General features: G+C 42.4%; 1 protein-coding gene across 3 annotated transcripts in view; it reads right to left on the reverse strand.

The window, feature by feature from the left end:
- Nucleotides 1–27,707, reverse strand: part of F13A1 (coagulation factor XIII A chain) — a 63,494-nt gene that overhangs the window by 11,491 nt on the left and 24,296 nt on the right. For all 3 annotated transcript variants that reach the window (XM_055705403.1, XM_014276575.3, XM_014276574.3), the window contains 8 exons: nucleotides 23,467–23,585; nucleotides 17,873–17,980; nucleotides 15,187–15,361; nucleotides 11,415–11,553; nucleotides 4,950–5,053; nucleotides 4,045–4,133; nucleotides 2,916–3,069; nucleotides 2,049–2,336 (listed from right to left, as the gene is read on the reverse strand). In XM_055705403.1, coding sequence (XP_055561378.1) covers nucleotides 2,049–2,336; nucleotides 2,916–3,069; nucleotides 4,045–4,133; nucleotides 4,950–5,053; nucleotides 11,415–11,553; nucleotides 15,187–15,361; nucleotides 17,873–17,980; nucleotides 23,467–23,585 — 1,176 coding nt within the window. The remainder of the gene's footprint in view (nucleotides 1–2,048; nucleotides 2,337–2,915; nucleotides 3,070–4,044; nucleotides 4,134–4,949; nucleotides 5,054–11,414; nucleotides 11,554–15,186; nucleotides 15,362–17,872; nucleotides 17,981–23,466; nucleotides 23,586–27,707) is intronic.

The following is a 27,707-nucleotide window of genomic DNA, read 5'->3' on the forward strand; positions in this document are numbered from 1 at the left end:
GATGGGGACAATCCAAAAAAAATCATATTCTCTTCTCTCAAGTACTTCTCTCTAGTCTGTGTTCACCCACCAACAGTCAATTCAGAGTTTCCAGCATGGTTTCAATAAGCTTTTTACAAACCATTTACTTTAAAAAAAAAAAGAAAAAGATTTTGAGGCTCAGTGATCCTTAAACATCTATTCATTTCATTTCTTGCACAGAGGAGCTAGATGAGCCTCAAAACTGAAGAAGCTGTGTTTTAGGTAATAATACCTTACACAGACCTTTAATGCAAGAGCAGGCATAAGCCCTGGAACCAAGCACAAATCACAGCCAGAAAGCATAGTAGGTATTTGCACATCTTCTACAAGATGACTAAATTTTCCCTGTCAAAGAAGTGGCACAGAATTTAGATTAAGCAATTGGAACAGATTTTTTTTTGCTGTACCTAGCCAAGTCTCTGAAAGTTTTGCAGTATTTCAGGTAAAATATTTAGTAACTGATGCAAGCCACTATAAACCCCCACACTGTGTTTTGGTAGGCTGCGTTAGAACAACCCAATGCCCATTTCCAGACCCCCTGCAAATGAGTCGGGGAGTTAGAAAGAACCAGCAAGCAGCTGTCAGGGCTTTGTTATAAAATGGAGGTAGAATTTCTATTAATCTTCACCAGTAGATCCCTATAAGTGGACTCCTACTTTATGGAGATTAATCAGCTCCAAATAAAATTGTGCAGTTTTAGATGATGCTCAAAGTAAGGATGAAAGCAGAGGATTTTTTTTCATAGCACGGCAGGAACTGTGGTTCTGTGGAGGCTTCTCACCGAGACAAAACCCATCCTCTTTGAGAAAAGAGGGCTCACAGTGTCTCTTGAGCGGAGATGAGTTAGACAAGACTGATGAGAAAGCTCAGAAGACAGCCAGGTTTGCTGTGATCCAGCATCAGACCCAGATCAGGAGGCCCATCCTTTGGCCTCCCAAAATCCTGCCACTCCCACTGCGCCCAGCAGAGATTGTGTTTGCCCAGCAGCAGCATCAAGAAGGCAAAATCGTTGCTCCTGACTCTCTCCATAGGGGAACTTAAGTGGAGGATCCTCTGACAACCTCCATAAGAGCATGTTCTCATGACTTTTGCTGAGCTGGAGACACTGACCCAAGAGCACGGGCCTGTCAGGGGAACAAGTGATTGGCAGTTGCTTGTCGCTGGAGAAGCCAGGGATCTACTGTCAGCCTGTTCCATTGCACTTTGGAGCACAGCAGGTCCTCAGCACTTGCTGACTGTTCTCTGAATGGGGCTGCCAAGGCTGCCAGAAAATTGGTTATGTCCAAAATAAAAAAGGATAATGTCCCTCCCTACTCTGAGCAGTGCAAAACCCTGCCCTCAGCCGCATGAGCTAGGCTGCCAGGAATGGCTTTTCTCGTGACAAGAGGGAGGCAGGATCTCTCCACCGCAGTCCAGAGGGCACTAGGAAAAGCAGAAGCTGCATCTGTAAAGATAATCCACAGCTGGGGCACCTGCCCAGCTGAAAAATACCCCTGCTCTATAGTGGTACATTTTAGTTACACATAAACTTTTTAGATCACTCTAAGTATGAAAACCTGAACCACCCAGCCTTCCAAAGCCAGATGTGCACTTGAACCCACTCAGAGCTTGTTATCTTCTATCAGGTAAGACAAGATATTCACCTTTCTGTCCCCATAAATGACACCCTGGGCAACCAGAACTTTTCCTTCACTTACTGAGATTAACTCACTTACCAGGAGACTAAAGGTATGAAAAATCTTGCACTCCTTTGCTTTCTTTCGTACTTAATAAGAAAAAATTAGTTTCCAGAAATGTAGCTCAGGTAACAGAGCATTATGCAGGGAGCAACTGTCTGAAGAAAACAGTCTCAGCTCTAAATGACGCTGGTAGCAGGGCCAGATTTGGGACTGGAGCCTCCTGATACCCTGGAGCATCCTACACCTAGCTACTAGAATTGCCTTTACCCACGGGCAGAGACATTGGTTACAGTTAATGATACAGAGAAAAAAAGCTAGCCTGTTTCAAAACAACGATGCAAGCCTTACATGAAGAGGGCTCCAGTTTTGCACTGAAGGAGTATTTCTTGAATTCATTTTTTGTGACTCCTGTATAAAACACTATGTTGCCTGAAAGGTAGGTAGTAGCAGTGTACTGGTTGCGACTTTTGTTCCTGAATATTATAGTGACTTTAAAGTCACTGCCAAGGATTGCCTTTTGCACTTGGAATTCCATGTCCACATCCGTTTGTGGCTGATACGTGGTATCTTGGGTAGCTTGCTTTTTAATGCCATACATCACAGCAGTCTCAAGAGCCAGTCTCTCCTCCTCTGAGCCTAGAAATGAATGAAAATCAAATTTAGAAAAGAAACAGAAGTACTGCATTAGCCCACTCACCGATCACAAGGGGGCACCTGCCACAGTTTATGGTAGCTGAAATGAGTGGATGAGGACGGTGAACCTTCCTGTGGTAAAGTTAATATTAGAACTTCACAGCTTCCAAGTAAGCTGGTGTTAAGGGTTCAAGCCATATCAGATAAACTGATGTAGCTTAATTGATATTAATGGAGCCACGCTGATTTACTCTGTACAAACATCTGGCCTGAGTAAGAAATGTCTAAACAGCTGTACAGAGAGCCTTGAGCTGTTTTGAATGCTTCAAGTTACTCCATGACTACCCTTTGTTTTCACTACAGCTTACTCAGTCCAAAGCGTTTCTAAGTAGCAAAGCTTGTGCTCTCATCAAGGCATCTGCAGTGTTGCTGTGATGGAGTTGCAGACAAATGAAGAGTTCCAGAGGGCACCTTGGCATCTTTTCATGACTCCGTGTCAGTGCCAGCAGTTTGTAAATTCACCATACAAGATCTGACTGAGGTAAATTTACATCGGTATGGTCCCAGCCCATTTCAGGTTACCTTCTTGGAACTTGTACTCCTCAGTAATCTCCATCATTCCATCACCTCCAACTTCCTTGGTCACAATCAACTGCCCAATATGGGTCGTGTCAATTTTTTCTATCACTTGGATTCCATTTTTCTCCCTTCTTGAGTAAACAATATCACTATTCACCTGTAAAATCAAATGAAAAAGGATCAAGGTACGTGGAAGTAGAGAGCAAAGGAAACCAGCCTGTCTCCCCTCAAAACAAAGACACATTGACACAAAGACCCATTAATTATTCACATTGAAGTCCCATGTTTAAAATTAGTCATGTGCTACAATAATGACTGGATGCATTTTACTATCAGCAGCTCCAGGACAACAGACAGTGTAAACCTAAGTAGGCTACAGAGATACTGTTCAGACTTGGGGAGCACGATTACACATTCCTCGCACCAAAAAGCTTTACATTGTAGAGGGGGGAATGCTTCACAGATAAAATATCTTTATTCTCTCTGTCCTAAGCTATATGCAATTCAATTACAGACTTCCTCTACAGCTGTTGCAATTCTGGGCACAGCAGTTCTGGTGGTGCAAGAGGTTAAAACTCGAGACCAAGCCCTCTCGCTCCTCATGGAGATATTTCTCTCTCAGATCTGCCAATCAAAACACCCATGTGAGCTCTCCTTGACCCACTGCAGCCAAAAGGAACGTGGTGAGCAAAGACTTCTTCAAAATCACTGCACCCATTTTGACTGAAATAAGCAAGGGAGCCTTAACATAAGCAGCTGTGCCGGCAAGCCTGAGAAGGACAAAACAGCTAATGAGGGATGAAGATGAGCAGCTAGAGCTAGTGACTCATTTGCCAGCATAGCTGGAATCTGGGAAGGATAAATGACCACAGCCTGAAGTTTCATTGGAGCCACAGTAGCTTTTTCTGCTTATTACATCGGTGAACAGAGATTAGAGAAATCTTTGTCATTCATTAGAGCCATATTACCCCTACTGACCCACATGTCAAAATATAATGATGAGATTTTTCTTTGATGTGGGGTATACATGAAATAACTTCTCAATGCATAAATTGCAGTTGGGCCCTATCTTCTGTCTCACCTATGGTCCAACTGGTATCACTCAATGCACTAAAAATTTTCAGGTATGTACCTCAGCATAGACAAAAGGAGCGTCAAATTGGAAGCAAACGTGACCATGTTTAATGGCTTGAACTGAGGCTGGTCCACACCTGTACATACCTATGGGGAGAAGAGAGATAAAGTGAGAGATTAAATTAACTAAACCCCATGTCACAATCTTACCTTTTCTTGAAGAAAAAGAATTCTTGGGGTTTGGTGAACTCTTTTTAATAGTTGACAGGGACTCCTAACCAAGCAGTGAAAAGCTTGATTTCTGTTACCAGCCCTCTAAACAACAGACTCAAGTCTGAAATAACCTAATGGTTTGGTACCTTAATGGCACCGTAAAGTCCACTGTAAACCTGAAGTGCTTGGAATGTAGTTACATCTGGTTTTGGTTAAAGCAGATAATTTTGAGAGAGCTCAGTTATACCACAGCCTGAGAAAGATCTCACTGCAAATTTGCTAAGAATGTCTTTTAAGAACTGGGAAATTAAGGACTGGGAAGAAATAGCAGTGGCTTTTCACTTTTTGTCTCCTGCCTACAGCCTGCTCAGGAAGTTTAGTAAGACATAAAATAAGACATTTATGCAGACATAAAATGAAAGAAAATTAATTTGATTAGGTTCCTGTACAGGTTCTTTAAAATTTTAGAAGCCATCTTTTGGCAACAAGACCACATCTCTTCTGTACCAAGCAGGGCACTTCTCAAGCAGTATTTTGTGCATATGCAACATGAGCAGTGTTATAATAAGGACAGATTTATTTTAGAGCTCCAAACAAATCAGAAGGCCCTGAGCACAGGTGAGTGTCGTTGTTGCAAGAAGTTGTCACTGGCCATATGGTGCCACTGGCTCAGCTATCATCGGTTCATGGTTTGCCATGAAGAGCCCAAGCATTGGAAAGAGAGCTAAGGAGGATTTCAAGCAGTATTACCATCACTGGTTTCTTGGGGTGTCCCATCAACAACCTGCCATCCCCCAAAACCAACAGGAAGATCTGGTCTGGTCATCCAAGCTTCATTCCAGCAGTGGTAGTTCCTTAGACAAGAGATGGAGCCAGAATATTAAATTATTGGAAAGAAGCATACAGACCAAAAAAACCCTGTGTATTTACGTCCTGCCATCGCTTCAATAACAACATTTGCCAATCTAGGTGTGAAAAAGTTGGCTTTTTTTTAGAGAACAGATTTTTAAGGTCTAAAAGTTTGGTACCTATCTGTTAAAAGCTGAAGGCCACAATCTCTCATTGTAGTTTCTTGACTGCAAGCTGAAGTAGCTTTTTGATACTTCTAATGGGATCTCAATGCAAATGTCTCAGAAAACTTTGCAGTGCTTGGAGATCGTTGGGGTATATGAAGAGCTACACAAACTGCAGTCCCTTTCCAGCCAGACACCTCCACTTCAGTCTGCCTGCTAAAGTAAGCTTCGAATCTTCTTCAAGCCATTGAAGCATGGTCTGCTTTATAACTCTTAAGACTGAAGCATTGGTACATTTTCTGAAGAGATTTGAGGATCAGCTCCATAATGTACACTGTGTAGCTTTGTTTTTATGACGCAAAATAAACAAGGTTAGCTGGTTTCCATGTTGGTTGAGAAAAAGACCCTGCACAGGCTTTATAAGATTATCCTCATTGTGGCTTCCTCATAGTCTTCCCAGTGTGTCATGCCAGTGAGGGGGGTCAGATCTAGAACATACAGCTTTCCACAAAACTGCTGTGGGCCAGGTCTGCCTTTAGGGCCCAGGACAGTGTGCTCAAAGTGGAATTTCTGAGAACTGTTCATCTAAGCACTCAGGGCTGACACGCCCTCGCTGGCTGGATGATGAGGGGAAAAAAAACCAAACCACTACAACACCATCACTGTATGCCCAGAATGTTTCCAAGAGGATCAGAAAAGACAGACAGATCTTGTAACTCCCTGCGATGCTACCAGCACTCAAGGGACAGCACAGGCAAGAAGAAAAGACTGTCTAGGAAGAGGGTCTTGCAGTAAAGCCAGCAAGGTGTTTGCATTTCATTACTGCAAAAAATAAAAGAAGGAAGAAGTATAGAAAAGGGCAATTTTGCTTGCAAATTATATATATCCTACAGCAGATTTGAATAAAAATATATCTGTGTAGCTGCTGATACAGCCCCTAGTACATGGGATGATATTAGCAGCTGAAATGGGGACTGTTAAACTCTGACTATTCCATGAATAATAGGTGAAAACCAGCCATGGAGCAGAGTCGGAAGGATCTGAGGCTTGTCTAACAAGACATTTCAAAGTGGAAATGAAAGCTTGGATCAGGGTAAAACTTGTCAGTTAGGAGCGTTAATGAAGCAGCACTACAGAAAAAGGAATTATTCAAGGAAAATGACGCACACTCAGAGAATTTTTGATGTTGCTGAGAGTAGTCAATGCTGAATCATGCTCGCAGAGTTTTGCTGAGGGCTACCAGAGAATGAGGACACACTTTGTGGTAGGTGGGTTTTTGAAAACTGTTTTGCCAACATGGGAGAGAGACAATCCCTGCCCTGAAGCCTTCACTGGTTCGCTTCGAATCAAACCCAGATGTGTCATTGGCTTTCAGTTCTGCGAAAGAAGAAGCTGAAGAGCAGGCAGGAGAGAAGGATGATAAAACCAAAGGGGGATAACAGTGTGGAAAATGGCAGCTCTGCTTCAATTCTGTAATTAGATAATGTAGTTTTTAATATATATTTTTCTATATCCAACCTAGGGAACAGGATCTTTCTTATTGGTTTCTATTGGTGTGGTGTTGGCGCAACAGGACGACAATTCCTATAGGTCTGCTGCCATGCAAATAACAAATACAGGTAAGGATAGTGGATGTGGATGGACAGAAAGATATTGCTTGTAAAGCACATGAGCATTAAGGAAAGGAGGGTGAGGGGATCATTTGCCTCACTGAAAAGTAGCAGAAACCTGTCTCTGGGAGAAGTGAGCACAGCTGAGGATCTGGCTCCACAGCCATGATTTGTTAAACTGATTCTGTAGTTCTTATATTCTACAGCAAGCCTGAGACATTAAAGAAAGCAAGAATGGCTACACAGATCAATGTAGTGACCATTAAATATTTACAGAGATAATTACGAATAGACTAAACAAAGCAATGGGGAAATTAATAAAAGATGACCAGGTGGGTTTTATGCCTGGAAGACAATTTAAGAAGGTTACTTCGTATTGCTTATGAGACAGGCACATGCTGGAAACAGCTGCTGCCCTTTCATTAGCTAATAAGCTCAGACATTGGGGTTGAGATTGTTGCTGATAACATTATTAAGAAATTAGGGAAAAGTGAGCTGGACATGAATGGGTGAACAGATACCTCAGAATGGCTTTCTCTACAGGCTTGGACATGGATGAACCCCCATGCGTCTGCGTGACTTCGAGCAAGTTTCTGCTGAGGTACTGACGTCAGTCTGCTTGGACCTCACAGTAGGAGTGAGTCTTGATTCCGGTCCAAGAGAAATATTCTTTAAGTGTCTTTATATCATCATTAAGAAAGACAAGGAGAACAAAGTAAGGGGATGGAGGCAGTACTGATGGGTCCAAATCCGGCCAGCTTTATAAAAATAACTTTTTGCAAAGTCTGTGTAATTTTGTATATGTGTTCTGTTGTTTTTGTTGTTGTTTTCTATCCTGAGGGAGAAGATGATCTTTAATAAAAATAAATAAATGTCAGATAACATTCAGAGGGAGACCCACACTCAGAGATTGATTGGACTAAAAATCCTGGCTCCAAGTATCCCTGAAGTCTGAGAGTATTTAAAACCTGAAGACAGATCAGCTCCAGCAATACAAGGCAATAGAAATGATATATTAATAAAGAAAAAGAGCTTTGCTTCCAGTTTTCAGGAGATTATAAATAAAAGTGAGAAATATATTTTTAAAAATCATTATAAATACCTTGAGCTTGTCCTCTTAAAAAAAAAAGAAAGAAATTAAAAGAGACATTAAAAATAATATCAAGGTTAAGACACAAGCCATTTAAAGTCGGCATGTGGGCTACCATGGAGTGTCACAGAGTAATGAAGAGAAAGGACACAGAGGAGAAATGAAAAGAGGTGCGTAATATATTAAGTCATGCCCAAAGGGTTATGTGCACCATGTACTAGTAAATGCACCAGGAGGATAAAAGATGAACAAGGCAGTTCAAAAAGTAATCAAGCCAAAGAAAAGCAAACGTAGGATGGAAGGTTGAAATGTAGCGTGAAGCTGCATATGCATTTCAGTGGAACAAGGGTGATTTGGGATGAGCTGGCCCAGTCCCAAAAGAATGGAAAAAACCGGGATTGAATTAAGAAGTCTTGGGAAACAGCTGGGAAAAGAAGAGGTAGGGAGTAAAAGAAAATGTCAAAAGTGGATGAGAGGCGTTTCAGGGATCAGGTTAGGAGAAGGGAACAAGAAGAGATGAGACAGTGAAAAGTCTGAAGTGTGGCAATGATCCATTACTGGGAGTATATGGACTGAGCAGTGAGGCACAGTCGCTGGGTCTTGTTTCATATCATTTACAGGCAGAGGAGGTTTCGGAAGAGGGACTGTTCCTTTACAGCTCTGTGGGCCACAGAAGGACCAGCCCCAGGAGGCTTACTGAGGTCCTGCTATCATATCGACCAGATGAAACTTAGCAAACTGGGAACCCCAAGGTTCCTAGCAGGAGGGAACAAGGCAAATAACAGCACCACAGGACTTCAGTAGAGTAGGCTTTGGCCTGTTTAAGGTCCTGCTTGGGTGAATCCCATGGGAGGCAGTTCTGGGTAGAAGATGGGCCCAGGAGAGCTGGTTGTTTTTCAAGGGTTACCTCCTCCAAGGTTAAGAATGATCCATCCCCATGTGCAAGAAATCAACCCCAAGGGGGCACAAGGCCTGCATGGTGTACAAGGTGGTCCCAATTAAAGTCAAACAAGCGCACAAGAGGTTGAAGCAGGGACAGGTGACCAGGAGGAATATAGAGACACTGAGCATGCAGGGACAGGTTTAGAAAAGCCAAAATCCATATCAAACGGAGTATGTCAAGGGGTGTGAAGAGCAGTAGGAAAGGCAAGCACATCAGGATCAAAAGGAAGACTAAGGAAAATGTGGTTCTGCTGCCAAATGGGACTGGGGACCTGATGACAAAGGTCTAAGAGAAGGCCAAAATATTCAATGTCATCTTTGCCTTGTTTTTTACAGTTAAACCTTGCTCTCAGGAATCACAGCCCCTGAGACCAGTGTGGAAGTTTGGAGTAATGAAAATTTACCATCTGTAGATGAGGAATAAATTAGAGAACATTTAAACAAACTGAATACACAGAAATCCAATGGATCTGATGAGACGGACCCAAAAGGGCTGAGAGAGCTGGCCAATGCACTTACGAGTGTAAGACCGCTTGTATCTATGAAAGGTCATGGTGACTGGGGGAGGTTCCTGAGGACTGGAAGAAAGCAAGTATCACTCCTTTCTTCAAGAAAGAGAAGAAGGAATACCCAGGGAACTACAGATTGTCAGCCTCACCTTGATCCCTGGGAAGGTTATAGACCAAATTCTTCTGGAAAACATTTCCAAACCTATTAAGGACAAGGTGATTAGCAGTCAGCATGGATTTACAAGGGGCCAGATGTGCCTGACCAACCTGATAACCTTCTCTGATGAAATGAATGAGTGGACAAGCAGAGAGCAGTGCATGGGGGTCGATTTCTCTTTTGACTTTGGCACCATCTCCCAGAACATCCTCATAGACAAGCCACTGAAGTATAGACTAGATAAGTGGACAGTAAGGGGAAATTGAAAACCAGCTGAACTGCTAGGATCAGAGGATTGTGATCAGTGGTGTGAACTCCAGCTGGAGCCTAATCACTACTTGTGTACCCCAGAGGTTGATACTGGTCCAATACTGCTTAATATCTTCATTAATGACCTGGAGAGATCTACTATACCTTCAGCAAGGTTGTTGATACAGAAAACTGGAAAGAATGGCTGATACACCAGAGGCTGTACATAAGGAGACACTAAGAAAGCTGCGGCTGTTCTGCCTGCAGGTGGGAAGGCTCAATAGGATCTTTTCCATGTGTGTAAATGCCTGGTTAGGGGAGCCAGGGGAAGAAGACAAAGCCAGACTCTTCTCAGTGACCCCCAATGACAGGACAAGAAGCAATGGGCACTAATTAAAACACAGGAAATTCTGTCTGAACGTCAGGAAACACTTCTTTACTGTGAGAATGGTTAAGCACTAGTACAAGTTTCTCAGAGAGGTTGTGGAGGAGTATCCATCCTTGGATATACTCAAAACTTGACTGGACACAGCTCTGAGCTGCTCTAGCTGACCCTGCTTTGATCAGGGGGTTGGATGACTTCCAGGGGTCCCTTTGAGTCCCAACTATTCTGTGATGCTGTGACACAAGCTTCAGATGTAAATGAACCTAATTGTTTTCCTTAGATTCCCTCTCGGTAGCAGGTTATGGAAATCATATAAAAGAGGTTACAGCAACATGTTCCGTCATTTTCTCCACCACAGAATGGGTTTATTACAGTTTTAATATAAAGACTTCCAGAGAATGCTATTAATGAGACATACTGATGAGCAGCTATGCTGATGAGTTGAAGATATCATTGACACAAATCAGGTATATTAACACTGAATAGGACAAATATCTCCTGATTATAGGAATATAGAGGTCACATTAACTGCTTCACTCTGAGGAGGAGAGGCTTGAGGCCCAATAACCCACACATAATTTCTACAGAACAGAGCATATAATCAATATATACTACACTTCTCCTGTCAGACAGGTGATAGTAAGAATTCAAGGAGCAAGTCAGAGGACTGTCTTTTCCAAAAGAACATGTAGACTCCATTTCTTGTTCCTAGGGAGTTTTCTCTTTATAAATCTGGCAATAGCATTTCAGTACCTTGTATGATACTTTGGCTTGTTTCTTTTTCAGCTGAACTGAGTTCATTTGGGAAAGTACCTGTTTGCAACAGTGACTGCATGTACAGTGTAAAACCAGCCTAAAAATGCAGGAACTGGGCAGAAGCAGAACAAGAAGGGTGTTTTTCCATAGATATTGAGGTATCCCTTTGAGCCTGGCCCCAGAGTGATGGAAGTGCCCATCCTACCCCTTTCAATTTTTAGAAATGACCTGGCCCTAAGGTGCACAAACCCATTCCAGCTCTCCTCCAGTGTTCTTAAATGTGCACTGTACAGTAACGTTAGTATTGGGATCCCCTAGGTTTTGTCTCTTTAGATGACAAGCACTTCATATTAGACAGTGTACTAACAATCCATTCATTCTGTTTTACATAAGCTAGCAGTGCTCTTTAATGCACAGAGAAATAAATACACCACAGGTATTGCTGTCATGTTTTTTACTACTTACACAGCGCACATATTAAAGGCATTTGCCAGGAGAACTCACCAGACAGAGTCTTTTGTAATTTTGGTATCCAATTTCCCTTCGTCATCCAGAAAGAAATCCAACTGTAAATTGGCATTGTTATCATGGGCAGAAGAATAGTTGGTAATGAGTCTTGCAGGTATCCCCAAGCACCTCAGAACTGTGGCAAAGACAGAAGTGTGATGAGAAGGACAAATACAAAGACTGTACTCATAGATGACAGGATGAGAGGAGAGAAACTATTAATAACTAGAACAATATGGGAAAACTCAAACCAACCCAAATGTTTCCTCCTATCTGTCTTTATAGAGAATATGTTAAATACTTTATTTGGACCTAAAATGATGAGCATTCGAGATATGTAATGGTACAATGGTTATCACCTAAGCAGCTGATTACCAATAGTTTTAGAGCAGTCTTGCATAGTGACCACACTGTAGCTAATTTTAAGGCAAATCTGAGTGCAATGGGTCAACTGCGTGACCAAGTGTGGTATAAAGAAAAATGAGTCTGAGCTTGCAAGAAACGCAAAATATATTATGCCTCCTAGTATCAGTAACCCAGGAGAATCATGAGACTGTGCTAAAAAGAAAATTAATAGAAAGTATCTCCTCTTGGTTGATTTGGAGTTGGACATCTGCTGTCAGAAGGTATCTGGCAAACACAAAGAATAAAGCAGAAAATTATTGCTAACAAGGGGGGAAAGCTGCATTATTTGCAAGGGAAATGTCAGAGTTAGAGAGTCTGAACAAAATGCATTACATAATTTGTATTGATTGCTAAGTAATAGTATTTTGGAGTCAATAGTCTCTTCCCATAAAGGATCTTAAAAGGAGGATAAAAAGAAAAGAAGCCTCTACCCCTGAATCTCAGACCATCGCAACGTGGCACTGATGACTCTTCTACCCATTTGACAAGCGGTAAATTTGGGAAATGTGGAAATGCTCTGGCTACATGTGAAGTGCAGTAGTGCATCGTTAGGCTTCTGTGTTTGTGGTGCACTCTGGCTGATAAATAAGCATGGAGCACAACCCCGGGGGGGAGTGGGGCTGCAGGGTGACACATCATCTCCACTTCTCCAGAAGAAATATTTTGTCTCTCAGCCAAAAAAAAGTTCCTGTTTTCCAATTTAGGAGCCAACATGGTTCTGCAGAAAACAGAGGGGTTTGTTTGGTTTTTTTTTTGGAAAGGGAAAACATTTTTATCGAAAATCCTATTTAAAAATAGTTCCAATGCTGCAATGTTGAGCAGCCCTTGCTGCTACTGCTGGGTTTTGTATATTCATTAGTGTCACTGCTGTGACTCCCAATAAAGTGTAATGCTGCACATTCATTTCAAGTTCCTGGATGACAAATTACCTGGATGCATCCAATACCATATGTACCTATTGATTAAACTTAATTCAAGTGCCCTCCCAGGTTTCCAGCACATGAGCCATCAGGGCTCATTGAAAATAATTTGTCTGACAATTTCAAGATTAATGATCATTTTTCAGAATGTTTTAGCATTTTTACAGCTGACTATCCAGAGTGTACAACATGGTAACCTTGGAAAGCTGGACTGGCCATAAAGATACAACATGACCTGAGAAAGACTCAAAGTCAGCTCAAAATAACCCTTTTAGTTGCACGCAGCTGTTCGGACCCTTGCTGTTCTCTCTGTGCAGTGGTCAACAGCTGGATACATCAGTGGATACCTGTCAGATCAGCCACTGGACAACATTTTCATTTCATAATGTTCAACAAATTTCAGCAATCCTTGCAGCAGTACAAAGTGCCAGGTCTCTGACTTAACTAACTTAGCTTCATGGTGGCCTGTAGACAAACCACTGCGTAGTGGTGATTCAGGGCCAGTGCAGGGGCAAGGTGGGAGAACTGGTGTGTGCGTCTTTCTGTGATCTGGAGAAATCGAGATGAGGCAAGAGTCAGAGAAGACAAAGTGGCCTGTGGCAGCCACTACAAGGAATTGCATCCATAGGAAATATTTGCAAGAGCATTTTTGAACCCATTGCATTGCGCAGAAGCTGGGGAGAATCAAGTACAGACCACGTGACCTCAGACAGTGATGGAAGTAGATGTCTCTCAGGTTCTTTGGATGTGTGCGATTGCTCATTATCCCACTGCACCAGGAATAAAATGAACCATTTTATGTGTTGAAGGACAGAGCACCTGCCAGCACCTCCACAAAGCAAAACAGGAACCTCTCCAGATGTATGAAAAAGAAGCAGAGATGCCTGAAACTGCGTCTCCCACCACAGCTGCGAGAAGCCTGTGCAAGCAGAAGGCTAGGTGGTCAGATGCCACCTTTGTTTCTGAAGTCCTTACTGTTTTGAATAGTTTTTGAACTACCTCAGGTGACTAAAATGAGTCATGAAATTCAGTTTTCAAGCTTGGATGAAAATTATGCACAAAATGAAACACACATGTACAGAAGAGGCAAAAATAAAGTGAAAAGACAGAGATGTCCAGGGCTGCCTGGGGGTGAAGAACCAGTCTGTAACTTGTCATTAATTATTCAATTTCCGTGTTTGCTGCAGAAGATGGGTGATTCATACCCTTCATTTTTGATAGAAATAAAAGATAAAGAGAAGTATAATGTGATTCCTTGAGACAGCAGCATATGACGGTAACATGTGACAGTACTGAGACGTGACAAACAGGAAAGTTTCATGGAAAGCTTTTCTGTAATTTCCTTTTCACATCTTAAATACAAGGGCCAAAGCTTAGCCCTTCAGCTGTGGCTGAGAAGGGCTACTTGATGCAAAGTAGGCTCCAAGCCTGCAGAAATACCCATTGTGTCCCCCATGGTCCTAAGCTGATCTGGTCCCCCCAAGTTTGATACTTAAATGTGTATGTTGTAAGCACTTCTAAGGAAGGTCATCTGGGTTTAAGATAGACGTTACTTTTAATTTCTGTTTGGCTTCTATTGGCCAGTGCCACAAGCATATGAACTGCTTGACTGGCTACACTGGCATTTGACATAAGCATTGCTTCCAATGGCTGGTCCCCATTATCTGTATAATGCACATTTTTTACACTTCTAGCGTCTTTCTTGGCTGCTAATACACTGCTGTGTGTCCCAGTGTATTAGCAGATGATGTTATTAGAAAACACTAGGCAGTAAAGAAGTGGGACCCATCCAACTCTGCTTTCCCTACTGGATTTTAGAACCTGCAACACCACATTTGTGGCAACATTGGAATTCTAGTTTGAGCAAGTGTGTTTAGACCTTATCTTGTAGTGCTAGACAATTTATAAACCAGGCTAGCACTTCCCTCATTGTTCTGGCTCACAGACTCCATAGAAAATGTTAACAGTGCTCAGTAGACAGATACTAGGACAGTACATGTCAATTTTGCTAGGAACAATCCTCAGTAGGTAAGATTTGACCTTTCTGGAGCAGAAATACCATCACATATCCCATGTTGGGTAATACTTTCATGTTGCAGGTCTAGATAACAAGCCCACTGTTCATCTCAGATTTCCTAACAGAAATGTGGACGGTGCCAAAGGACTAATTTTCTCTCCCCCAAAATTACCCTCGTGAGTCATTGAATACATTTTACTGAACCAATAAATAGTTAACAGATTTGTGTGGAAGAGCAGCCAAACTGAAGGAGATGCCAAAGGTTTATTTAAAGACCACCTATTTCGGCCATGTATTTTTAAGTATCTCTGCTATTTACCCCTGAACACCGTGGAGATAGGAAGTATTTTAGATAGTTTAACCTAAAAGCTCTCTCTGTTATGCAAGAATTGCATAGCCGCGTGAAGCTTTTCTCACTGATACCTACATGTGTTGAAGACACCAGCAAAGACCCAGCACTGGCCGTATCGCACGGGTTGCTTAGAACTGTAATACTCCAAGAGAATGTCCACACTTCCCGTCCAGGCTGAAGGTGGGACACCGTAAGTGTATGTATTGTCCCAGGATCCAGCAATCACACCATTATCATCTCTGGAGTTGATCTAAAGGCAAAAGAAATGAGCATTAGGGATGTCAAAGTCTGAATAATAAAGAGCTCTTTAACCCAGCAGACAAAGATAGGATGGGAGAGACTGAAGGTAGCCAAGTTTAGGCTAGAAGTAAGACAGAAATGTTTAGTTATAAAGGTAGGAGATGAATGGAACAATCTTGCTAAGGGCCATGGATTCTCCATCTGCTTTTTTGAGCATTTTGAATTGAGCAATTTGAACAATTTTGAATGAAGGTCAGATGCTTAAAAATAATGGTGAAATTAAATCACCACACTAAGTATCCGTGTTGCCAGTTTAGTAAGTTTTATTAACATTAAATATGCTTACTACTATGTATTTTTGATAAACATGACCAGTAATACACTGATAAGTGAGCCTCAGAAATATTGAGCTGCATTCTTTCCTGGCATCAACTGCTTTTCAGTCCAGAGATTTTAATAAAATCACTCCAGGTTTACAGCAGATTGAGAGGAGAACCAGTCTACTGTTATTTTTAGAGTATAAACTTTCTTCGGTCCAGCACACACGAAAACAAGAAGGAATTTGCTGTGTAAGTTTTCCCCTGGTAAGATTGTACAAAACAAGAAGTTTTGCTGACTAATGGCTATACTGATAGGCATTAACGAGCAATACATCTCCTAGCTGCAATTTGAACCAAACCAGTTGAGGCTGTGCAAAAAGCTCATTCGCTCTGCACCTTTTAATTATGCTAATGTGGAACAGCTACACACCAGCCAAATAAATCACAATTCTCATTTAAAAGCTTTTGGCTGGATTAACTACTGGTTTATAATTAGAAAATCGACTTCCTGTGAACCCTAGGACTGAATAAAGATAAGTATTCAGAGTCATAACCAAAGGGTTAAGGGGTTGTGCCCATCTCACTGTTGTGGGAAACAAGCCAAGGAAAGAGGCACTTCAAGGACAGGGCAGCGTGTTGATCTTCAGACTCTCCTCTGGCTGTAAAGAGAGGAAGAGGGGGTGACTCTACCTGCTCTGCAACGTCAGGAAGCTTCAGCAGTATCCCAGCACAGGGGCACCTCCTCAAATGAGCTCAGCTCTACCACATTTCAACTTGAGCAAGAACGAGGGTAAGAAACACAGGTGGGACTTAGCACTTCTTGGCCACTTCTTACTGAGGTCCAGATTTCAGACAGCCAAAACTCCCACTCAACTATGGCCCAATTCTGCAGATTAGACCTAAAGTCCATTGACTCCTGGATTTCCAATGGTGAACTTCCCCTAAAATGACTGAGTGTCTCAAAACCTAAGTGATATCCAAGCCCTCTTTGGGTTCATACACTCTGCTATTCTGCCCTTAGGGCTACCATGGTCCCTGCACCAGGGACCCTTTACATCTGCTAGCCCAGTGATGAGGGGACCACATTAAATTCTTAATTCTGCTGAAGGTCTGAAGCCATGTTTCTAATTTCTGGGGTGAAAGAACTAACCAAAAAGTTAAAAGAGAAAGACAAGCAGGTGTGTTCTCAATACTTCTTGCTGAAGTTGTTCTATTTAACGTGATGCAAGATTCAGATGTGGCACTGAGAGGCCAGAGATTCCATTTCAGTGTCATTTAAGACAAAGAGCTCATTCTCTTACCGCCTGGGCAAATGCTGTAATAAGTGGGTTAAAGGATTATTCATCTCCAGCAGCCATGTTTTGTGGACAGTCTGTTTTAGTAGCTGACTTGGGACACCACCTGATGACACTAGGTCAATAACTAGACTATTATTCTGGGAAGCAGACAGCATCAGTTCGGACCTCTATAAGGCAGAGGAGAGGACTCAGCCTCTGCCTTCCACATCCTGGAAGTCATCCTGGAGTCTTCCATCTTGAGTATTAGGGATGGGGCTGCCTCTGTACCCGCTCCAACATGACTCCTGGTGCCTAGCAGCTGGAAAGAATGGAGATGTGGAAAGTCTTCTCCTTATCCTTTGCTTCTGGTAGTTTTAGGTACTTCCATTGTGGGTGCAGGAAGTTTTGTGGGCCCCATGTTTAAGAGGACAGCTGTCACAGTGTTTTCTTCTGGGGCCGATGTAGTGTATATGAATGTTCTCAGTGTGACTAGGCCTTTTGGGCTTAAAAATGGTAACACCTGCCATTGCAGTGTCTTAAGACCACATTCAGGTTAGTCTCTCAGTTCCTCATCCCAAATCCCACCCATCGTGCCACCTTGCCATCCATGACAGAAATAGTTTTCTCAATTATCTCAGCTCAGAAAGCGAGCGCAGCATTACAGGAAACACCATCATGCCTGCAGTGTGATGTCTCAGAGTGGGTTTCCTACCAGCGAGGTACCAATCTCAGGAAAAGGCAACGAGCCAACATAACAATTTCACTTTTAGTGGAGTGAAATAAAATGCCAGATCCCAGAGGTCAGACTGGACAATTTATCTGGCACCTGCTGGAGCGAGCACATTGGGGCATGATGGCCAATTAAACCAGCCTGGCTTTGATTTATGAGTCGCTTCTGACACACGTTAGGCGTCCATTACATACCACTGCAGAGGCAACACGGCAGATTTTGATAGGGTTTCCACGCCCAGAGAGCTCCAGTTCTGCCTTGTCCATCAGGAACAGGCAAGCATCCAGAACGTTTTCTTCAAACTAGATAAAAGAAAATTAAAAGGGAAACAGAGGGAAAATTCAGTCACTTTTTATTCTGGAAAGCAAAGGTGAAATTATTTTTCATTGCTGTTATAATAGCTGATCAGCTTCAAAATTAGCTGGCTAAGTCAAAGTTCTGTGTTTAAAAATACAAGTTTTCTTCTAGAACAATCTCCCATGTATGGCAAAAAAATGTGAGAGGCTGTGATGGAAAAGAGAGTGTAATTTTCCAATCAATCTTAGTCTGGTTTCCAGAAGGTTGAAATGGCAACACAGCCTTTCTGACAGGACATAAAATTTTAAGTGCTAACAAGTATATAATAGGAAGATATTATAATAATAACTACAAGAAGCTAGTGTGCTCGTGAAGGACTTCATGTCCTTCACAGATTCCAGACCTGTTAATTTCAGGACCTCCCTGACACAGCCGATGCTATGCTGCGAAGTTGAACAATAAGTGGTTTGCCAAAGCTAATTTGAAGATACATTTTAAAATTAATTTTTAAATCTGTTTGAAATTGACAAGCCAAAAGCTGATTATATAGATTAATCCTGGTCTACCAAACTTAGACATCAAAAATACCAAGTGACCTAAAGTAGTCTTCTTCAAAAATAGAGTGAAAATATACAGTTTCTTCGATCCAGCATGAACAAGCACAAGAATGAATTGAGGGCAGAGGTGCCTAAATAGACCAGAAACCATTTGTCACAGAACTTGCCCTGCACTGTATTTCATTTTCCTTAGGAGAAACTGCATAGCAAAGGGAAATACCTCGGTCCCCTGGAAAATGTTAGGAGACAGGGAAATGCACATTAATAAAACAAATATCTTCTAGACAGACAATCCTATATTGACATTCAGGGCTGTGACAGAAACTCCACGGAGCTTGTCCCCTTGCCGTTTTAGGTTTTACATTTCACGCTTGCATCCCTAAAGATGTGATTCACACTAGGAGGATTTTTGCTCTTGTGTTGCTACTAGAGCTGGATTGATTTTGCAACTGTCTCCAGCCTGGCTCAGGGCTCCTTGGCAGAAAAGGGCTGTCTGAGTTTTGCCTCCTGAGGAAAGCAAGCAAGAGCCCAGACCAAGCTGCTGCCTTGGCAGCCCAGGGAGAGGCAGAGGAGAAGGAAGCCTGAGACGAGAGAGCTGAAAAGGAAGCCCCAAAGAGTAAAGACTGATGCTGCAGGGAAAACAGGAGGGATGGGGGTCACATCCCAGGCAGCAGTCAAGCTCTGGCATAAGCCAAGAAAGCAGAGGCACCTCCACATTTCACCATCCTCAGCCACCTCCTGGCCAGGGAAAGTCCTTTGATTTGCCTCTGCCTCAAGCCTGCCTGGCTGTCATTCAGAGTACCACCGCCGTACAGATCCTTTTCAGCAAATGTCCTCCAAGGCAGCACACCCTGCTCATCATCACCCACACTTGCACTGAATTACTTTCTCTGGAGCAGAGGTTCACTAGTGAGTAACAACTCACCGTCTGAGCAAAACTGAATTCATGGTGTTTGGGTAAATAGGGAAAGAGGGATCAGCGTTACCCAGCGACCTACTCCTAATATTGTATCATCCCTGGGAAGCTGAATAACTGCATGGTAGATTCTCCAGTCCACTCCACTGATATGTGATGTAAACAATCTCAGGTGAATGACCATGCTGTGGAGACCCTCCTTCCCAAGAAGAATCCTCACAACAGATAATGTAAACTCTAGGCCCTTGCAGCAATCCTTCCTACTTCAAGTTCACTTTTCTTCTGATCTGGCCCAATGATTTATCACTTTCACCAGGATCAAAATCCGCTTTCTGCACTTCAAGTCATCAGCAGCGCCTAAGACCTGAGCTAGATAAATATGGAGTTTACCCTGCAAATTATATATTTCTCATCTATGGTTTATGAGACACCATCAATCTTGCCAGCATATACAGAAAGAATAAAGAGGAAAGAAATTGCTGTCAGGGTTGTTGCCTTCCACCTTAGTATTTACAAAATTACATGAATGCTTGTGAAATAACTGGATTAACAGGAGAATCAGACAAGCTGTAAAGTCTAGCTGCCTTATGCTGTTGCAGTAGAGTAGGATGCAGAGTAGCCTTAACTCTGAAGACAGTTTTGCCCTTCTTCTCTATCCAGGGATTTAAAAACATTAAATCAAACTAAATTAGTTTCTTGCTCTCACTCTTGGCATGAAAATGTTATCTAGTGGGAACTGGAACAGAAACATAGCATTTGTAAGGCTGAACATCCCTGAAATGTCAGAGGAACCAGAGCAGCATTAGGCAGCCAGGACAGGTGAGTGAACTTGGGCCAGGCGCAGGCACTGACTGCTCAACACAAGCTGAAATGAAAATAAACCATATTCGGGACCAAGGAACTTTGGCGGAGCCACCTGGGAAAGACTGCAGATGGAAAACGAGGCATGAGAAAACACACAGGCAAAGGGGCCCTGTCTGCAAACAGACATGCGTTGTGTTACAGAGCAGTGCGTTCGTCGGGCTGGCCTTCAGCGGGATCCTCCGGCATGCTAACCTGTCTCTAGTAGATGACCTTCCATTTAAATAAAGGTAAGAGGGGCTGTACCACACCTTTTGCACTGGTGGAGCTAGGGCTGTGTTCCTCACAGTCAGCTGCAGGCAGAGGTGGTCTCGTGTTGCCTATGGGCTGATCTGACCAAATGCACATGCCATAAAAATACATGTGCACAGTGGGCTGCAAAGCTAACGCAGCTCATCGTGGGGATATGACACAACTCACGATGGCAACAAGAACTATATACCCACCTGTTTTGTTTTATTTTTCTCAGAAAAAAACATTAAATGATCAATATAGCATCCAGCTCCTGATCTTTTTCAGCTAAAGAATTCCTATGTGCCTAGACTTCTTCCAGAGTCGAATTTCCCCTGAATCCCGTGGGCTTTCCTGAGTGACTAGGTATTTGTGCTTTCTTAGAAGAAAGGAATCACAGTCGTGTTACAAGGAACATCTCCATCCTCATTCACTACAGCCATGTTTCAACTGGTCTTTTGTTTTTTCTTCCTTGGTCCATTTTTCTTGCCTTTCCTCCTCTCATGTTGATGCTGCTCATTAAAGACAGCAGCTGTGACAGTCATCTCCCACTAGTAACCCAGTTTTGAACTGTATGTTCTTTTTTAATTTACAACCTGAGTTAAAGCTTACAGCTGTCGTCCAAAGCAGTTTTTTAGCCTAAGAATATTACCATGCACAAGTCTATCTGTATTTTTGTATATGACTATACACCTTTCACCTCTGTGACTGTATGTAGCCTTAAGCTTTTTACTTGCACAGTTGTACAGGGCTATATAGCATAAATACAAAATGCGTAATTGCATGCCCTATTCATAATATAGGCCTTGCTGCTAGTACTTTTACTCACTCACAGCAATGTTCTTATTCTTCATGTCCAGGATTGCTGAAAATGATGGAGATGCATGTTTTTAATGGTTGGAAATTGTCAGGGTGAGATCAGGAACATCACATACACTACCTCACTGAAACCAGAAGAATATTTCTCTATTGCTCTGCACTTTGAGATGTGTATTACACTCAAATGTTCAATTCCGTTAAAACTCTTTACCTGGGCCCCCTTAGATGTGTTTGCCACACTCAATTTTCACATGGGGATGTGACAGTGAAAGGTGCACTACAGCCCAGTGTGGAAATCATGCCCTCCATTTTCAGACAACAGAGGAATGCAAGTAGATGGCGAAGGGAACAGCCCTAACCTCCCAGACAGAACTCCCTCCTAGCAAAACCAAATAAATAATGCAGTTTCTCAAGGGAGGCTGGTGTTTGTGTCGGGAAGCTGCCAGATTTGCAGAATATAAGCACCGCAGGCCAAGCCACCATAGGCCATAAATTTAGCATCTTAGGACATAAATCCAGCAGCTGGTTTAAGCAGCACCTTCCACCTCCAGCCACTCGTTCCACTCTCTCCCTCTCCCTTACATCTGTCACGGAGTCAATCCCAGACCTAGGAACAGAGCAAGCCCAAAATATAACCCAAGGGAAAAGAAAAAAACCCAAGGAGATGCTTATTCAGCTGGATCAGCTCTCCAGCCTCGCTGCATGGCTGCGCAAGCACTTGCAGGGGGAAGGAAGGGCCAGGAGGGGGCATTTTTGGTCAACATAAAAGCACACCCAGCTTTGGCCTCAGGATCTGGTTCCACATCTCTTGTCAGAGGCACCATCAGCTTATGGAATTGCCCCCCCCCACTTATTTAAGGGTTATTTTTATCTCAGTCAGGGTGACAGTCAGACCCCACAAACAACAGCGCTGACACAACCAAAGGAATGGTGCAGAGGCAGGAACTCCCTAAGGCAGTGCTGCCGCAGGAAAAAAAGATGAAATTGTACCCTTAAACAAGGAAACAAGAGAGATGCGAGTTCAAAGAGCTCTCCAGGGCAAGCACACTGGCAATCCATCCAGCTCAAGCTTCGAGATTGTCTTTAGCTGAGGGAAAGAATGCAAAGCAAGAAAGCCCCTTTCTGCAAGGCCGCGCCAGGGACGTGCCACGAAAACTGAACGGATCCATCACTGTAGCACTAAGGAAATACTTCAACATGTTCTTAATTGCGCTGTTGTGAAAACCCAGGAGGTGAGATGTGCAGAGTTCACCATGTCCAATAACTGCCCATTGGAGCCCCTCTGAGTGACAGCTAGGGTTAGTTTTTCTTGTTTTGATTCTGCTCGTTAATGCCTTTTCCCCATTCTCACACAACAACTTAACTCTTCCATCCTGTAGGGATTTTCACACTGGTTAGTGCTTACAAACAGACTGAGGTAAAATAGACAAGCAGTAAGTGTGATGCTATTGAAGGCACACCAGTACCCCACACCAGCCTGGCAGAGGGTGTCACCTCCAGGCTGCAAAAGGCTACTGGAGACTGATGTTGCCAAGTCCAGGCAGCAAAGGGAGAGGTTCCCCCCCTTTGTCACTGTGGTGAGGAAATTTAAAACTCTAGGATGAAATCCCAGTTTGTCATAGGAACCCTGTGACAAGCTGACCCCCAAATTGATCAGAATTATTTCCACCAAGCTGCTAAAACTAAAACTAAAACTAAAAAAAGACAAAAAGCAATACAACCTATTACTGGAAAATGAAAAAGAAAAAAATAATCTCTGTACTCTTTCACTGAATTGGTTTGATCCTGAAACAGCAACAACGTAGCAGCAGAAATACTGCTTACTGTGGAAACCTCAGCTCATGATCGTAACTTTCAACAGGCAACCTCTAAGTATCTGAAATAATGCTCCTAAAACAAGATCCTTAAATATTAGCTATTATAACCATTGCTTTTCTGGATTAGGCATACACCCACTTCATACAATTTTAAAATTAATCCCCTTGTCTTTCTGAAGAAGAGACCAATAATGCACTCCAGAGCCCACAGTCTGGACCACAGTCTGGTGTCAATTGAACTCACTTGCTGTCCCTGCTGGGAGCAGCCAGAGAAGATCTAAATAGCTCACCTGACCATAACTCCAGCTTCTAAATTTTATATCGTTGATGTTTCCATGGAAAATGATACCAACATCATTCAGGACGTATTCTTCCCTTTCCTTCTCGTCATCCAGATACACAGCATCCTCTGCATCAGTTTACAAAAAAATAGATTTGCTTAGTTTTCATATAGGACAGATAAACAAATCTTAGCATATAATACACTTGTCTTTGATGAAAAGTGCCCCTCTCACATCAAGCAAGGAATTACTTGCTTCAACAGACTACAAGAACATGGAAATAGTGACCTCACTTAGGAATATGATACACAACTTAAAAGCATGCAAGACGCAAAAATGCCGACAACTCCTGCCTGTTTTCTCAGGATCTGTAAAGTCTGATTAAAATGTCACATCTTATCAAGAATTTTATGATTACTGTGTACCGCTAATTTAAAAGTTGGAACACCATGATGCAATTCTGCATCTGTACAAACAGATCAAAGAACAATTTCAAACCTATTAATGTTAATGGAAAACAGCTCAAGTCAAGAGATCTAAAGAAAAATCTGTAATGCATTAAAAAAAATGGAATACAGTTTTTACAGTATATTAACAGAAAGGTTTGATTGCTTTTTCTGTACGTAAGTTATTGACTGGAGTATCACTCCCCCATGCAACTTGACTGACCAGCTAATAGGAGGAGAAATTCAAGTGTCCAGGTGAAAACTGGAAGCAACTGGAAGAGAACTTTAACAAAACATATACAAAAGGTATATCCTAGATTGGTCTTATATCAAGAGTCAGGAGCATAAGTGTGGACCCTCTCCCTGCAAACATGATTCACATAGGTAAATAATTATTTTAATTAATATTATAATTAAATATGTATTTAATTAGTATAATAAATATTAACATTCATACATAACTCTGAATGACATGAAACTATTCAGACATTCACAGGTAAGTATGAAGCAGATCGTGATTCTGTGACACTAGAATAGTCGAGGATTTCTTTCCTGTACCAATGCTTGTATTTTGAGACTAAGAGATGCAGGTTAACAATTAACAGTATTGGAATTAATTAATTTGAGGAAATCAGTAATGTGGTACCAGATAGCAAATTAAAGGGAAGTAATAACCTCTGATAGTTTCATATGGGCAAGTACAAAACTACCACTCACTACTGCCATAGTGGATTCTTTAGCATCCCAATACAAATTACTAAAGGATCATTTAACTTTTAAAAGCTTATTGACTACTTGTATTTTGTTGAAATGCAAATCTTATTTGTACTTCCTTGTAAACCTCATCCTCAACGGCTTCTTCATCTGCCCATAAAACTGCAATTTGGCTGAAAACAAGCTAAAATCTGAGCCCTCTGAAAAAAATCAATGGCAAAACTCACACTAGCTTCAGTTAGGAGAAGGATTTTGCCAAACTACATACCTGACCCTTCTGGAAGTTTTTGTTTTCTCTGAAGATGTATTTATGTGTCTATGTCTACACATATAGAAGGGATTATGCATAGATATAATGACCTCCACACTGGTGTGCAAGGAATGATAAGGAAAGATGTAAGAAGCCTTTATCGCATTTAAGGAGATCAGTGCCTGCCATTATACTTTTGACAGGGTTTCTGTACAGGCTCTGCAGGCTACATCTGAACCCGAGCAAACACCGAAGTGGCAGGTTTTGGCAGCTTTTCCCAAAGGTGGGCAGGTCTGAGACCCAGTCTTGCATGTGGCAGGCTGGTGGCATTCCCCCGGCTTCTAAGAGCTGGATCATCAAGAAGTTTTTTTATAGGCTTGTCATTACCCACGACCTGCACCCAGGCACAAAGCAGAAGATCATGGGTTTATTATATTCAGAGGCTACCAGGTGAAAGAGAGCATTAAAACTTGACAGTGAATCAAAAAGCTGCAGTCACTTATGCCAGCAGGGACACTCATACTTACAAAACTCTGTATTACATGACTTTTCTGAGGTCCAACTCCCAGCTCTAAACAAGTTCTGTGTAACATCCCACTAAAAACGTTGAAGATGTTACTGATCATCTAGGCTCCATTAGGCTGGATCTGCCTGGTCTGCTGATTGAACAATCACATGTGTTCTCTCACTGAGCTTTGGATTTTATTAAAGTACATCCATACCAATGGCACGGAGAACGTATTTAAGGAGAACTCACATCTTCTGTACAGTTACACATTCAGTGGAGCGTGTGCTGTTGCCTTCTTTCAGGGATTAAAAATATCCATATTGATCCGGATGGTATCAATTGAGATGCTTATGTTATTTCAAGACTGCATGATCTTTGCTAAATCAGATGAAAATTGATTAACTTCTCTGTCAATTATTTTAAAGTATTTGTGTTTTTTTGATAAAGTGAAAAAGCATTCTGTGTTTCACAGGAAAGCCAGGTGCTTTGATTTTTGACAGCTTTCACTACTCTTGAGACTGTTTAGAAGAAAATACGAAGCATTTGTGGCTACTTTGATGCTAAGCAAGCTCTACATAGTAGAACTCCTAATTATTTTGTGCAAGTGGAGGCTCACATCTGACAAACAGAAGAATTCCATGGAAATGTGCTGGGTTTGTTTGTTCTTTAGCAGTTTACATTTTTCTTTTTACTCACTTCTTTTATCCTGGGAAATTACTAAGACACTAGCAATGCTACAAAGAAGCAAATTAGCCTCTATGTTTCCCTGTTTGAAGATGGATAAGGTGAAAATACACTTCACGTGAAGACTATTGCAGGCGAGAAATCCCACTGAACACAGGCTCCTTGTAAAGAGATGAGGAGCCCAGAGCAGCCCTTGCAATTTGGGAAGGTGTATGAGCATGAGAGGACCCTACCCAGTATGGGGAGACCCCATCCCCAGTGCAGCAACCACCTGGAGCTGGAAACGTTATTTCTTTGTGCTGTGACCACTGAGCACAGCAGCACCAGCAGACAGGTGGAGGCAGCAGGGTTGTCCTGAGCACCCAGCCTCCCTTCAACACGCTCCCGTGGGAATCCAGGAATGCAAGGGTGGGCCTCATTGGAACCACAAAACTCCCAGGGATCTTTCTGGGAAGAGGACAGTGCTGTGGCAAGCACAGAGCAGCTGCAAGAACTGAATACAGTTATCTGTCACAGCACTCTCCAGACTAGCTGGTTGCAACAAGGTCTTTTACCATCTCATACCAACATACTCTTCACACCAGTCCCTCTGCTGCCTTCTCCTTGCCTCCCCTCATCCAAAGCCCACTCTCTCTTTTCTCTCTGCTTCTTTCTCCTCTCTCTTCCTTGGCTGCTCCCTCTTCATTGGCTGCTCAACCACTTAACAGAACCAGCCACAGCTGCACCTTATCTATATCAGCCAACCCCCTGCCCCTGAAGCCGGCCCACAGCTGTATATTATCAGTGTTAATTAACCCAGCTTCATTCCTCTACAATTGTTATCTACAAACTCACTCCATTCAGGACCACGATCAGTATGCTGCCTTGCAGCTGCTACGGTTTGCCTACGTTAATGTAGCAGGAGGATGAAGCTCTGCGTGAATTTTACCCATGTGGAACCTATGACACAAGAGATCAAATTTAAGATTTAGCTATAAATGCAAGAAAATGTTATTGGGCCAAATGTGTATGACTGGTAACACGTGAAAGGAGTCCAAAGTCGATCATGTTACTAATCTTCAAAGTATTAGGGCATTCAAGCAGCAGAAACACGTAACTGACTCAATAAAGTTGCAACATATTTAATTGCTTAAATACAACGCACTTTGCAGGAGGCTTGGGTGAATGAAATGCACACCTCAGCCCACACCATCTGCAACTTACTCAGATACACTACGCATCTCCACCTGTGAGAGAGCCACACAAGTCAATGCAAGGTCACAATGCAAGGTCTTTACCTGATAGGCACTGAATGTTCCCCAGCAGAAAGTTGCTGGGACTCAGCACCTCCTTGAAATGAGCTCACAGTACTGAGATCAAAGGAGCCCTTCTCTGCTTTCATGTAGTCTGATACTGCTAAGAATTAAGCTAAACTCCAAGAAGTTATCCTTAACTACTTGCCATTTGTATCTTCTATTTCAGAACTGAAGAGGGCTCTGCATGCCCAGAAGCACATCTGTTTTTCCCAACTATGTCAGCTGACTGCAGAAAGGATGCTGCCTCTCCTCACAGGCTTTACCTCACTTAGTAGGTAATGCCGATTTCCTGAGTATCTGAAATCTCAACCCACTAGCTTGCTGAATTCCCACATGTTTGGAACTGGTGTATA

This window comes from Falco cherrug, chromosome 3 (assembly GCF_023634085.1).
Source record: "Falco cherrug isolate bFalChe1 chromosome 3, bFalChe1.pri, whole genome shotgun sequence".
Taxonomy (NCBI): domain Eukaryota; kingdom Metazoa; phylum Chordata; class Aves; order Falconiformes; family Falconidae; genus Falco; species Falco cherrug.